Genomic DNA, 15,070 nt, shown 5'->3' with positions numbered 1-15,070 from the left:
AATCTAGAAAGCTATTCCTTTTATCTGCAGAACGTTCCATTAAACAGTTCTGACAATTAAAGCATATCAGTTTTGCATTAGAAGGTACCTTTGATTTGTTAGAGCATGTAGTGTTTGCTATACTGACCCTAGATAACTGTTTAACACCCGCAAAGGGGTTAAAAACATAAATAAAGCACTGATTGGGGAGCTGCCATGTGACTGCTGCTCCTGATTGGTTCACTGGTCATGTTCTGCTCTGTAGCTGTAATGCTTTACCTATGTGTTCATTATTGCATTTGAATCTTCCTTCCCCATGCTTTTTTTTATATTCCTTTTTAAGGTTTCCCTCCTAAACTTTATTTAATCCATTAAAAGGGTTTCTTCCTAGCACTCCAGTCCTGCAAGCTACAAGTACACTGTAATAGTCATGGGAAACTTTATATATATATACAGGGAGTGCAGAATTATTAGGCAAGTTGTATTTTTGAGGATTAATTTTATTATTGAACAACAACCATGTTCTCAATGAACCCAAAAAACTCATTAATATCAAAGCTGAATATTTTTGGAAGTAGTTTTTAGTTTGTTTTTAGTTTTAGCTATTTTAGGGGGATATCTGTGTGTGCAGGTGACTATTACTGTGCATAATTATTAGGCAACTTAACAAAAAACAAATATATACCCATTTCAATTATTTATTTTTACCAGTGAAACCAATATAACATCTCAACATTCACAAATATACATTTCTGACATTCAAAAACAAAACAAAAACAAATCAGTGACCAATATAGCCACCTTTCTTTGCAAGGACACTCAAAAGCCTGCCATCCATGGATTCTGTCAGTGTTTTGATCTGTTCACCATCAACATTGCGTGCAGCAGCAACCACAGCCTCCTAGACACTGTTCAGAGAGGTGTACTGTTTTCCCTCCTTGTAAATCTCACATTTGATGATGGACCACAGGTTCTCAATGGGGTTCAGATCAGGTGAACAAGGAGGCCATGTCATTAGATTTTCTTCTTTTATACCCTTTCTTGCCAGCCACGCTGTGGAGTACTTGGACGCGTGTGATGGAGCATTGTCCTGCATGAAAATCATGTTTTTCTTGAAGGATGCAGACTTCTTCCTGTACCACTGCTTGAAGAAGGTGTCTTCCAGAAACTGGCAGTAGGACTGGGAGTTGAGCTTGACTCCATCCTCAACCCGAAAAGGCCCTACAAGCTCATCTTTGATGATACCAGCCCAAACCAGTACTCCACCTCTACCTTGCTGGCGTCTGAGTCGGACTGGAGCTCTCTGCCCTTTACCAATCCAGCCACGGGCCCATCCATCTGGCCCATCAAGACTCACTCTCATTTCATCAGTCCATAAAACCTTAGAAAAATCAGTCTTGAGATATTTCTTGGCCCAGTCTTGACGTTTCAGCTTGTGTGTCTTGTTCAGTGGTGGTCGTCTTTCAGCCTTTCTTACCTTGGCCATGTCTCTGAGTATTGCACACCTTGTGCTTTTGGGCACTCCAGTGATGTTGCAGCTCTGAAATATGGCCAAACTGGTGGCAAGTGGCATCTTGGCAGCTGCACGCTTGACTTTTCTCAGTTCATGGGCAGTTATTTTGCGCCTTGGTTTTTCCACACGCTTCTTGCGACCCTGTTGACTATTTTGAATGAAACGCTTGATTGTTCGATGATCACGCTTCAGAAGCTTTGCAATTTTAAGAGTGCTGCATCCCTCTGCAAGATATCTCACTATTTTTGACTTTTCTGAGCCTGTCAAGTCCTTCTTTTGACCCATTTTGCCAAAGGAAAGGAAGTTGCCTAATAATTATGCACACCTGATATAGGGTGTTGATGTCATTAGACCACACCCCTTCTCATTACAGAGATGCACATCACCTAATATGCTTAATTGGTAGTAGGCTTTCGAGCCTATACAGCTTGGAGTAAGACAACATGCATAAGAGGATGATGTGGTCAAAATACTCATTTGCCTAATAATTCTGCACTCCCTGTATATATATATATATATATATATATATATATATATATGTTTTGTTATTTGAACGTGAACCATTTTACGAGCTATCCTATTAATATTCTATTATTTATATATTTTCTGTTTATATATACTCTGTTGGAACTACGGTTTTGATATCAGCTTGCGCTGCTAATATGTGTTGCCATTTGTAACTTCTAGTTTCAAAAATTCAAGCCAAATATAAAGGGTGTTTAGGACGAAGATCATTTCAGAAGAAAAAGAAGGCAGGTATGTTTTTTTCACATAATTACTCACTGCAACTAACAAAATTAATTTGAGCACAGCCAACAATTGTAAAATAATTTTGAAATCAATGGCATAGACAGTATTAGAAGAAACATTCACTAATAAGATTCATAGATTTTCCAGAGCGGTAAAGAGCAATTTAGACTATGCAGCTGTTCTAAATAATTATTAAAGGGACATGGAACACAAAAATATTGCTTTCATGTTTCAGTTAGATCGTACGATTTTAAAAACTTTTCAATTCACTGACATTATCCTTTGTTGAAGGAGCAACAATGCACCACTGGGAGCTAGCTGAACACATCAGGTGAGCCAGTTACAAGAGGTATATACGTGCAGCCACCAATCAGCAGCTTGCTCCCTGTAATGCACTGGTGCTCCTGAGCCTACCTAGGTATGTTTTTCAATAATGCACACCAAGAGAATAAAGCAAATTAGATAATGGAAGTCAATTAGAAAGTTGTTTAAAATTGTGTGCTCTGTCTGAATGATGAAAGTATAATTCTGACTTTCCTGTTCCTTTAAGATGCTTGTATATGAAAGATTATCTGTTTAAATATAATGTTTTTAATAAATAAGGTTAAAGGGACAGCCAACACCATCATTCTTATTGTTTAAAAAGATAGACAAAGCCTTTACTACCCATTCCCCAGCTTTTTCACAACCAACATTGTTATATTAATTTACTTTATAGCCTTTAAACCTCTCAATTTCTGCCTGTTTCTAAGTCACTACAGACAGCCTCTTATCACATGCTTTTTTATTAGCTTTTCACAACACGATACTGCTAATCTATGTGGTCCATATAGATAACATTGTGCTCTCTCCCATAGTTTTAGCTGATACTGCACTAATTGGCTAAAATGCAAGTCAATAGCTAATAAATAGCCATGTGATCAGGGGCTGTCAGAAGAGACTTAAATACAAGGTAATCACAGAGGTATAAAGTACATTCATATAACTGTGTTGGTTTTGCAAAACTGGGGAATGGGTAATAAAGGGATTATCTATCTTTTTTTGGAGTTAACTGTCCCTTTAAGTTAAACTGTTTATTTTGATTATGAAATGAACAAGAAGTGCACAAGTGGTCTGTGGGATAGAAGCTCTGATAAGGAGTACCCCCACAGCTCTGTTGGTGAATACTGATAAGCCCCATTAGTATATGAATATGAAATGTATATTTTATTCAGCACAGTAACAAGACAAACAAAACAACTATAAATCAATTTCAGTGGCCTCTTTTAGATGCCAAAAAAGTACTTTAGAGTGATATGAAAGTCAAATTAAACATAATTTATTTCTTTCATTAATTAATTTTGTTCTCTTATTATCCTTTTTGAAGAGCATAGCTATGTAGGCTGAAGAGTGTGCACATGCCTAGTACCCTATGGTGCGTGTAAAAACGTGCGCACTTCTTAGTCCATCTAGGTATGCTCTTCAAAAAAGGATGTAAAGCGAACAAAGTAAATTTGATAACAGAAGTACTTTTTAAAGCTTTTTTCTTTTTCTTTTTAAATTGCATTCTATATATCATGAACAATTTATTTTATCTTGTCCTTGTAAAGGGCCATTCAAATGCAAAAAAAGACGATCATATCATTTTTACATTAGTGACTTCATCTTGCTTTGCACTGGATTGCAAGTGGAGCATGATAAATAGCACAGGGTGCTTTATCTTTTGCGTGACCTTGTACAAAGAATAGCGCACAATCTGACAGCACAAGTTGATGGTAAAAACGGGTAACCTAAGAATCGTACGGCTAGATTACGAGTTTTGCGGTATGAGTGAAAAAGCAGCATTAAGGCTCTTTTTCACTACCGCTGGTATTACAAGTTTTGCAGGTTTAGGGGCACCGCACACTTTTTGGCCGTAACGCAACGTAACTACCGCAGCTTTCAAAAAGTCCTTTTTCAATGGGACTTCCATAGCGCCGGTATTACAAGTCTGCCTGGGAGGCCAAAAAGTGAGCGGTATACCCTATCCGCCAAGATCCATACTGTAAACTGAAAGTCAGTAGTTATGGGTTTTACGCTGCAAATCTGTAGCATAAAACTCATAACTAAAGTGCTAAAAAGTACACTAACACCCATAAACTACCTATTAACCCCTAAACCAAGGCCCTCCCGCATCGCAAACACTAAAATAAAATTATTAACCCCTAATCTGCCGCTCCGGACATCGCAGCCACTATAATAAACATATTAACCCCTAAACCGCTGTACTCCCGCATCGCAAACATTAGTTAAATATTATTAACCCCTAATCGCCGCCACTATACTACATTTATTAACCCCTAAACCTAACTCTAAATCTAACCCTAACACCCACTAACTTTAATGTAATTAAAATAAATCTAAATAAAACCTACTATTAATAACTAAATAATTCCTATTTAAAACTAAATACCTGTAAAATAAACCCTAAGCTAGCTACAATATAACTAATAGTTACATTGTAGCTATCTTAGGTTTTATTTTTATTTCACAGGCAAGTTTGTATTTATTTTAACTAGGTAGAATAGTTACTAAATAGTTATTAACTATTTACTAACTACCTAGCTAAAATAAATACAAATTTACCTGTAAAATAAAACCTAACCTGCCTTACACTAACACCTAACATTACACTACAATTAAATAAATTACATAAATTAAAAACAATTAACTAAATTATTAAAAAAACAAACACTAAATTACACAAAATAAAAAAGAAATTATCAGATATTTAAACTAATTAAACCTAATCTAATAGCCCAATCAAAATAAAAAAGCCCCCACAAAATAACCCCCTCCCCTAGGGCATTTAGCTCTTTTTCAGCCCAAACCCCTAATCTAAAAATAAAACCCACCCAATAAACCCTTAAAAAAAAAAACTAACACTAACTCCCGGAGATTCACTTACAGTTTTTGAAGACCCGACATCCATCCTCAACGAAGCTGGCAGAAGTCCTCAACGAAGCGGCAGAAGTCTTCATCCAACCGGGCAGAAGTCTTCATCCAGACGGCATCATCTATCTTCATCCAGATGGCATCATCTATCTTCATCCATCCGGCGTGGAGTGGGTCCATCTTCAAGACATCCGGCGCGGAGCATCCTCTTCTTATGACGACTCTTCCAGAATGAAGGTTCCTTTAAGTGATGTCATCCAAGATGGCGTCCCTTGAATTCCGATTGGCTGATAGAATTCTATCAGCCAATCGGAATTAAAGGTGAAAAAATCCTATTGGCTGATGCAATCAGTCAATAGGATCGAGCTAAATCCTATTGGCTGATTGGATCAGCCAATAGGATTTTTTTACCTTTAATTCCGATTGACTGATAGAATTCTATCAGCAAATCGGAATTCAAGGGACGCCATCTTGGATGACGTCACTTAAAGGAACCTTCATTCTGGAAGATTCGTCGTAAGAAGAGGATGCTCCGCGCCGGATGTCTTGAAGATGGACCCACTCCGCGCCAAATGGATGAAGATAGAAGATGCTGTCTGGATGAAGACTTCTGCCCGGTTGGATGAAGACTTCTGCCGACTTCATTGAGGATGGATGTCGGGTCTTCAAAAACTGTAAGTGGATCTTCGGGGGTTAGTGTTAGGTTTTTTAAGGGTTTATTGGGTGGGTTTTAATCTTAGATTAGGGCATTTGGGTGGAAAAAGAGCTAAATGCCCATCCAAATGCCCTTTTCAGGGCAATGGGGAGCTTAGTTTTTTTTTAGTTAGGATTGTATTTGGGGGGTTAGTTGTGTGGGTGGTGGGTTTTACTGTTGGGGGGTTGTTTGTATTTTTTTTACAGGTAAAAGAGCTGATTTCTTTGAGGCAATGCACCACAAAAGGCCCTTTTAAGGGCTATTAGCAGTTTAGTTTAGGCTAGCAGGTTTTTTATTTTGGGGGGGCTTTTTTTATTTTGATAGGGCTATTAGATTAGGTTTAATTAGTTTAAATATCTGATAATTTCTTTTTTTATTTTGTGTAATTTAGTGTTTGTTTGTTTTTGTAATTTAGTTAATTGTATTTAATTTATGTAATTTATTTAATTGTAGTGTACGGTTAGGTGTTAGTGTAAGACAGGTTAGGCTTTATTTTACAGGTAAATTTGTATTTATTTTAGCTAGGTAGTTAGTAAATAGTTAATAACTATTTACTAACTATTCTACATAGTTAAAATAAATACAAACTTGCCTGTTATATTGTAGTTAGCTTAGATTTTATTTTACAGGTAAGTATTTAGTTTTAAATAGGAATTATTTAGTTATTAATAGTAGGGTTTTTTTTTGTTTTCAAAAGCTTTATTAGAAATAAAGGTTATACTAGACAATATGAGTTACAAGTTCAACCATAAGTATATAAAGTACATCTTATTAACGTCTTATGATAATAAAGGAAGAGTTCAGTCAGGTCCATACTCAAGCCCCTCCAGAGATATTTATAATATATAGTCCAAGAGGGCGGTGAGCCCTATTAAGTAGTGGAGGCTGAGTTCAGCTTTGTATGGGGATTAATAGAGGATGAAGAGACAGTGGAATATCCGAAGAATTTACAACATCATTTACATATAAAAAATAAATTCAAACAAAATTAAGACAAAACACTTGGAATGTAGTCTGCTGAGTTGTAGTAATGTGGAAGTGTTGACAACGTAAGTTATGGGATAACCCCTACTGGTAGGTATCTTACTGTTCTATGTTTCCCTTATCATCTTAGTGTCTAGTGTATCCAATTCACCCCAAGTCCCAAACCGCTGAGTTCTGATTTGTTACTGAGGGCATAACCTATCCAGATGACTTGGCATCACCGTCTGCCCACATTGCCAGCATAATTTCATGAGTGTCTAGTGTACCCTGCGTCATATGATGATATCTTTCAAGTTGGATCAGCGTGGAAACCTGTTGATTCCACTCCCCTAACGTTGGGGTGGTCTGAGATTTCCAGTGCCTGGGCACCAACATTTTGGCACTGTTCAGCATAACCATCAGTAGTGCTTTATGCGCCTTGTTCTCTATTTTGGGCAAGGATAGATATAGGAGTGATCTGGGATCATTGGACAAAGTATATCCTGTCGTGTCCTTTATGTGTTTGAAAATCTCAGTCCAGTATGTGTCAAGTTTGGGACGATCCCACCAGATATGAGTGAGTGATCCCCCCCACCACACTCCCTCCAGCACTTCCGCGAAGCCGATTTGTATATGCGCTGCAATCTATTGGGCGTGAGGTACCATCTGGAGAGAAACTTGCAATTGGATTCTTGCACCCTAGCCGATATTGATGAATGTTTTGTGTACTGAAAAACTTTTTGCCAGTCTTGGAACGTGATGTTGGTTTGTAATTCCCTTTCCCATGCCTTGATGTAGGAGGGAAGAGCATGTGCATCTTCGAGAAGGAGAAATTTGTAAAGCTTTGAGATTGCATGTCTCGTGGGGGAGTCCTGCTAACAAAGAGTCTCAAAAGGAGTCTTTGACCTTATAAGTTGTTGTTTGTGTTGGTGTGTGGAAAGAAAATGAATTAGTTGGGTATGTGAGAACCAGGTCATGGGGATGTTGGGTGTGTCTTCTCGGATTCTATCTAGCTCCTTAAGTTTATGTCCCTCAGTTAGTGCGGAGAACACTCTGTCTTTGATGCAGGCTTGGTAGTCTGATCTAGTTTCTTTAAAATCCCATGGTAGCGCAGGGTTACTACAAATGGGGGTAAGTGGAGAAATTGTGGTGGATATGTTTGTTGAGGTGTTAATGACTTTGTCCCACGTAAGAAAAAAGTCAGTGAATAGGGGATATGTCATCGCGGCCTAAGGCCTGTGCCTTGTGAGTAGCCAAGCAACCATTCCCATGTTATTTGTGTTCAGTATGTCACAATCTAGCTAGACCCATTCTTTGTTGGGGTGGTTGTGGCACCAATCCAATAATCCAATAATCTGTGAAGTGTGATTACTTGTTTGTACGCTGTGATATAAGGGACTCCCAACCCGCCCCTATCTTTCGGGAAATATAGAGATCGCCTCGCTACTCTAAGCTTGACACCCCTCCAGATGTATTGATCTATGAGGGATTGAATTCTGTCCATGTAACCTGTCGGGAGTGGAATGGGTGTTGTCTGTAGAAGATAAAACAACCTGGGCAGGACATTAATTTTCACCACATTAATTCTTCCCCACCAGGAGATTGATTTGTTTCTCCAGCTGGAGAAGTCTGCAGTTAAGCTGTTTTCTAATTGGCCTGAAAGATCACCTGGGGGTCTGGGGAGAGGTATATGCCCAGATACTTCATCTTTGAGTGTTGCCTTTTCAAAGGGCAATTTTGTAGCGCTCTGGGTAGTGAATCTGAGTTATATGTAATATTTAGCATTTCCGATTTGTTAAGATTAAGGTGGAAATTTGACACTTTGGGTAGTGATGTGTCTATGTCTGTGAGTGTGAGTAAAATGTCATCCGCATAAAGTACAAGCTTGTGTTTGCGTGTCTTAGTGTGGATACCTTTTATTTGGTCATCGGATCGGATCTTTTGTGCTAATTCTATAAATGTGCGATTCGTTTCGGATCGATTCGGAAATTCGGCCGAATTCGTAAAATTCGGGATTCGGATCGATTCGAATTTCCGAATTAAAATAGTGCCGAATCTACCGAATAAATCCGAATTAGTTCGGATTTATTTGGTAGATTCGGATGGCCATGGATTACACTAGTATTGTACAGTATATTAGGTTATATCACTCTGCTATGGGTTACACCTAATATACAGTACATATACTAGTCTAATACACAGCACATCCCACCTAACACTTACCGAAATTCCAAATTTCCGAACCGAATCCAGCCGAATTGATTAAAATCCGAAACAAATCCGAACCGAATTGATTCGAATTTTTCCGAATTCTAATTGATCCGAACCGTCCCGTTCTGTATGTAAAATTTGTCAGAGAGCAGGCCATTCACCTTTACCTGTGCGGCTGGTTTGCTATACAATAAAAAAATTTGAGCTATGAGTTTATCGCTACATTTAATTTTGGCCAGGGTCGCCCTCAAGAACTGCCAATGGACCCTATCAAAAGCCTTTTCGGCATTGGTTGATACCAGTACCATTGGGATATTATGTAATTGGGTGTGTGATGTCAGCTGTAGTATTTTTAACTTGTTATGTCGCGCCTCTCTCCCAGGCACGAAACCTACCTGGTTGGGGTGTATCAATGCGGGAAGGAGTTTATTTAATCTTCTGGCTATTATTTTTGCATATATCTTTATATCCGAGTTTAGTAAAGAAATGGGGCAGAAGTTCTCAGGTCTGTCTGGGCTTTTGCCCTGTTTGGGAAGAACAGTTATGTACGCCTTCAACATTTGGTCTGTGAAGCCTCCTTCTTTCAGGAGTAAGTTGAAGACAGATGTGAAGGGTTGTAACAGATGATGCATGTATGTCTTATAATATTTAATACTAAGACCGTCAGGACCCGGACTCTTCCCATTGGGCATATTTTTGATAGCTGATTTGGTTTCCACAATAGAGATTGGTGCTTCCAAAGACTCCAGATCCATTGTGGAAAGTGTGGGGAGATGGAGGTCAAATAGGAATTTGTCTATATCATCTTGTGTACAGTCATTGTCTAGATTGAATAGTTTCTTGTAATATATTCTGAATGTTTCAGCTATGCTTTTGCTGTCTTTGTGTAACTGTCCCTCCTGGTCTCAAATGGTGTGTACATGTGCGCTCAGCTGTTTACGCTTGAGGGCCTTCGCTAATGACGAGCCCGCTTTGTCATTTGTGTCAAAAAATCTTTGTTTCAACAGGGCAGTTTTACGTTGATACATTTTTGTTAGGTGATTTTTAAGGTTAGTTCTGGCTTGTGTGAGGGATCCTAGTATCCGAGTGGATGAGGGATTCTTTTTGTGCTCCGATTCCCAGTGTCGAATTTGAGCTAACGGGGAATTTAGGAATTGTCTGTTGTCCCTGGTTTCCCTAGATTTGTGCTTGATAAAGTCCCCCCTTACCACGCACTTATGGGCCTCCCATAGTGTGACAGAGGAGATGCTGTCATCAGTGTTTTCTCGGAAGTAGTGACCCAATGCAGTGTCTATGTCTAGTTTAATTAAGGGGTTGTCTAGAATGGATTCGTCCAGCCTCCAAATGAAAGGTAGTATGGGGGTCGTTGGCCATTCTATTTTACATTGTACCGGGGCATGGTCCGACCAAGTTGTTGGTAATATAGAGTTGTCTATCATTATCACTCAAGAGATAATCAATCCTGGAGTATGTACAGTGTGGGTGTGAGTAGAAGGTATAGTCACGTGTAGATGGATTAGTAGATCTCCAGACGTCATGTAATTTTAATTGTTGTATGTGTGTGGTTACTGCCTTAATTTTTCGTTTCGGCACGTTGGACCTACCTGTGGATGTGTCCATTGTGGGGTCTAAAGGAAGGTTAAAGTCCCCTCCCAGAAACAGTGTGCCTTTCGAGTGTTCAAGTAGTAATTGAGTTATTTGTTTGAACAGTATATGTTGTCCCGTATTCGGTAGATATATATTCACTAATGTCACTGACTATCGAATAGGAGGCCTGAGACTATTATGTACCTACCGTTCGTATACTTTTCTATGTGTTTAGGCTGGAATTTAATTGAGTTGCGCAACAATATTCCCACCCCGCCTTTTTTATCTCGTCCCGAGGCCAAAAAGGCTGTTCTATATTGATTGTTAATAAGTTTCGGTTCCTTCCCTTTCTGGAAATGTGTCTCTTGTATGAGAATTATGTCCCCCGCTGCTTGGTGTAGTTGTCTGAAAGCCACTGATCTCTTTTCAGGGCTATTTAAGCCCTTGGCATTGATTGAGATCAGTGTGAGGGGTCGTGCTCTAGGTTCAGGGGTGTTAGCCATTTATGTCTGTGGAGCTGTCTGGGAGCCTGAATGTGACAAGGGAGCAGGAGGTGACGTCTGTCTAAACGTGTGGGATCTGTCGTCTGAAGGGTGCTAAAGGGGGATCCCCCAAAGCAGATTTCAGGAGTAAATAAATGTGTTGAAACAAGTGTTCACAATACTGATAAACAATACAGAAGATATGCTTGTGTAAGGTTAAAAACAAAATAGATAAAAATCTATTAAATAACTGCGCTAGATAAATTCACCACAAACAGTAAAAAACAAATAACAATAACGATAGCAAGGTGGGAAATATCCCACATCTCTAATCCCCTGCAAAGTTGGTTACACATCTGTAAATAAAGCAAACATTCAACCTGTAGCCTCTAAGGGTTAATGATAGTCCCAGAAAAAAGGTGGCTGTGTCTTAGTTATCTTCATTGTTGGAGTACATGCTGTTGCAAGCTGCGGACAAGTGGAAAATGATAATTGCTCCTTGAGTTTCTTCTGGTGGAAAACAGCTACTGGTTGTGGATGCGTGAGGTTCAGATGAGTTTCTTGATTGTAGTTCTAGGGGGTTAATGGTGATCCGCAGAGCCTCACAGAAGCGTGGAAGGTCTTCCTTGATTTTAAAAACAGCAGTTGTATCCCCTCTGGTGGCAATGATACTCACTGGGAACCCCCATCTATATGGGATATTTTGATCTCGTAGAGTTGAGGTAATATAAGTTAGGTCTCTTCTTTTCTGTAAAGTGGTGGGGCTCAGGTCTGCGAAGATCTGGATTCTATTTCCTGCATGTGTAAAATCCTTCTTCTTCCTGGCATGTTTTAGGATTTCTTTAGTGAGGTATGCTGGATTAAGGGCTTGAGACAAAGTGTTTTGGCTATTTGCCACTTGTGTATTATTATTAAGTGCCTCTGTGGGCATAGGTTGATTATGGTCAGGCTGTTTTAAGTAATTCTGCAGCATTTTTGAGCTAGAGAGCCCTTCTGGTTTAAGTGATATACGGCCTGGCTGTCAGGGTTTTTTCCATGTTGTGTTTGCCATGTGCTGCTGGCAGCCATTTTACTCACCTCTCTTCCTGACTATGGTGCATTGTGGGGGATGCTGCTCAATTCCTGCACTTCCTTTTATGGCCAGACTGGTGTGCATCATCCATGTGAGACAGGATGCAGTCTCAGAATTGTGATGTCATCACTTATTATTTAAAGGGCCTCTGTTCAGTATGCTTTGCCTTTGCATTGTCTCAGACCTGTTTGTGAGAGTTCCTTGTGTATTACCTGGCTGCCTGACGTCCTTCCTGGTTCCTGATCCCTGGCTTGTTCCTGACTCTGCTGTTTTCCTTGTTCCTGATTCCGGCTCGTCTGACTATTCGCTTTGGCTCCTGACTCGGCTCATAGGACTACCAGCTCTGGTTTTGATTCCTGGCTTGTTATTTGACTTGTGGACAATTTATTATTTTTTGCTATTAATAAAGGTGTGATTATTTTTGCACTTCTCGTCTCAGTCTGATTCCTGGCACCTTGACATTACGCAAAGGCCATGAATCCTGATGGTGCTAATAATCCACCTTTACCTGCCATCATTTCCAGGATGGATGAACAGGATCACCGCTTGGATCAAGTTGCACTAGCCCTGCAAACCCTGCTGACTCGCACTGCACATTTGGACCAAAGTGTCCCGCAAGTTATGGCTGCTCCTGTTTCCGCTGCTGCACCTATGCCTACCAGGAGCATGTCTGGTTCTGCACCTCTACCTCAGCAATATGGAGGCAATCCTATTCAGTGCAGAGGGTTTTTGAACCAGGTGGGCATTTACTTTGAGATGTTACCTCAGGCGTTTCCCTCTGACAGAGCTAAGGTGGGATTTCTCATCTCGTTACTCTCTGACACAGCTCTTGCCTGGGCTAATCCCTTGTGGGAGACTAATAAACCTGTGATTTCAAATTACCCTGAATTTGTGGCCTCCTTTCGAAGGGTATTTGATGAGTCCGGCTCGCTCCTCCTCTGCTGCTAAACGACTCATGTCCATTCAGCAAGGTACAAGATCTGTTGCTCAGTATGCTATTGAGTTCCGTACGCTTGCCGCAGAGGTAGGTTGGAACAATGAAGCCCTTGTTGCCGCCTTCTTTCATGGGCTCTCTGATGCGATTAAAGACGAAGTTGCTGCCAGAGATTTACCAGAGGATCTCGAGGCATTGGTGTCTTTTTTGATCCTAATTGACATCAGACTCAGAGAGAGGCCCTCTTTCAAGGAGCGTTTGTGGAAGCCTCCTGTTCCGTTGTCTCCTACGTGTTCGTTCCCACCCATGCCTCCCTCTCCTCCCATGCCTCCTGGTCCCGAGTCACCAGGTACTGCTGAGCCGATGCAGCTGGGATTCACGTGTCTCTCTGCGGCAGAGAGGGCCTTTAGGAGGAGGGAGGGGCTCTGCCTCTATTGTGGGTTACAGGGCCACCTTTTGAAGTCTTGTCCTACACGGCCGGGAAACGCTCACACCTACGGTCCTGTCGGGGGCAGACCTTGGGTGGTTTATCCTCATCCCCGGAACCGCTTAACGATAAACCTTTGGTCATGGTGTTCCTTTCCTGGGTGGACTCCTCCATAGTCACCCAGGCTCTTGTTGACTCCGATGCTGCGGGCTATTTCATTGACAGTGCTTTTGTATCAAAGCACTCCATTCCTGTTTTGCCTCAGTCCATTCTGCTTGCTATTGAGGCCATTGATGGCAGGCCCCTTCAGCCCGCACTCGTTACTCACGAAACTGCTCCATTGTCCATGGCTGTTGGGGCTCTCCATTTTGAAACCCTCCAGTTCCAGGTGATAAACTCTCCGCATTTTCCGGTTGTTCTGGGTTATCCCTGGCTCCAAAAGCACAATCCCAGTCTCGACTGGCGCAGGTCCGAAATTTTGTCGTGGTCCCCGCAATGTATTTCCACTTATCTTCGGAAACCAGTTAAAGTCTTGTGCACTTCTTCGGTTTCTCAATTGCCAGAGGAGTACCGAGAGTTCCTAGATGTGTTTGACAAGGTGCGTGCCAGTACGTTGCCTCCTCACGGGTCTTACGATTGTGCCATAGACCTGCAACCCGGAGCCATTCCTTCTCGGGGCCGGGTGTACCCTCTGTCTGTTGCAGAGAATTGTGCTATGGAGGAGTATGTTGCCGATGCTCTGTCGCGGGGGATCATCCGCAAATCCTGCTCTCCTGCAGGGGCTGGCTTCTTCTTTGTGAAGAAAAAGGGTGGCGAGTTAAGACCATGTATCGATTATAGGGGTCTTAATAGTCTTACCATTAAGAATGCTTACCCTATTCCGCTTATTACGGAACTCTTTGACCGTCTCAAGGGAGCTACGGTCTTTACTAAACTTGATTTGAGAGGAGCGTACAATCTCGTTAGGATTAAGGAGGGCCACGAATGGAAAACAGCATTTAACACCAGGAGCAGGCATTATGAGTATCTTGTAATGCCCTTTGGCCTATGTAATGCTCCTGCTGTTTTTCATGAATTTATTAATGATGTCCTACGAGATATGTTGCAACAGTGTGTTGTGGTGTACTTAGATGACATCCTCATACACTCACCCACACTTGAGGCTCATCGTTCTGATGTTACACGGGTTCTTCAGAGACTACATGAGAACGGCCTGTTTTGTAAACTCGAGAAATGTGAGTTCCATCAGACTCAAGTAACCTTTCTAGGTTACGTTATCTCCGTTGCAGGGTTCTCCATGAATCCTGACAAGTTATCTGCAGTTCTGCAGTGGCCTCGCCCAGTTGGTCTTCGATCTATTCAACGTTTTTTGGGGTTCGCCCAATTATTATAGAAAGTTTATTAAAAAAAATTCTTCCTTGGTCAAACCTATCACAGACATGACCCGTAAAGAGAATGATCCACTCCATTGGTCACCTACTGCCAATAAGGCCTTTGATAGTCTTAAGACTGCCTTTGCTGCCGCTCCAGTTCTGGCTCATCCTA

General features: G+C 40.9%; 1 protein-coding gene across 1 annotated transcript in view; it reads left to right on the top strand.

Moving 5' to 3' along the window:
* The window catches only part of MYO1H (myosin IH), a 372,029-nt gene that overhangs the window by 242,446 nt on the left and 114,513 nt on the right, over window positions 1-15,070 (top strand). Inside the window, 1 exon segment of the mRNA XM_053702119.1 lies at window positions 2,180-2,248. Coding sequence (XP_053558094.1) covers window positions 2,180-2,248 — 69 coding nt within the window.

This window comes from Bombina bombina, chromosome 2 (assembly GCF_027579735.1).
Source record: "Bombina bombina isolate aBomBom1 chromosome 2, aBomBom1.pri, whole genome shotgun sequence".
NCBI lineage: Eukaryota > Metazoa > Chordata > Amphibia > Anura > Bombinatoridae > Bombina > Bombina bombina.
Note: the sequence above shows the minus strand (reverse complement) of the source record. Positions and strands in the feature narration are given on the sequence as shown.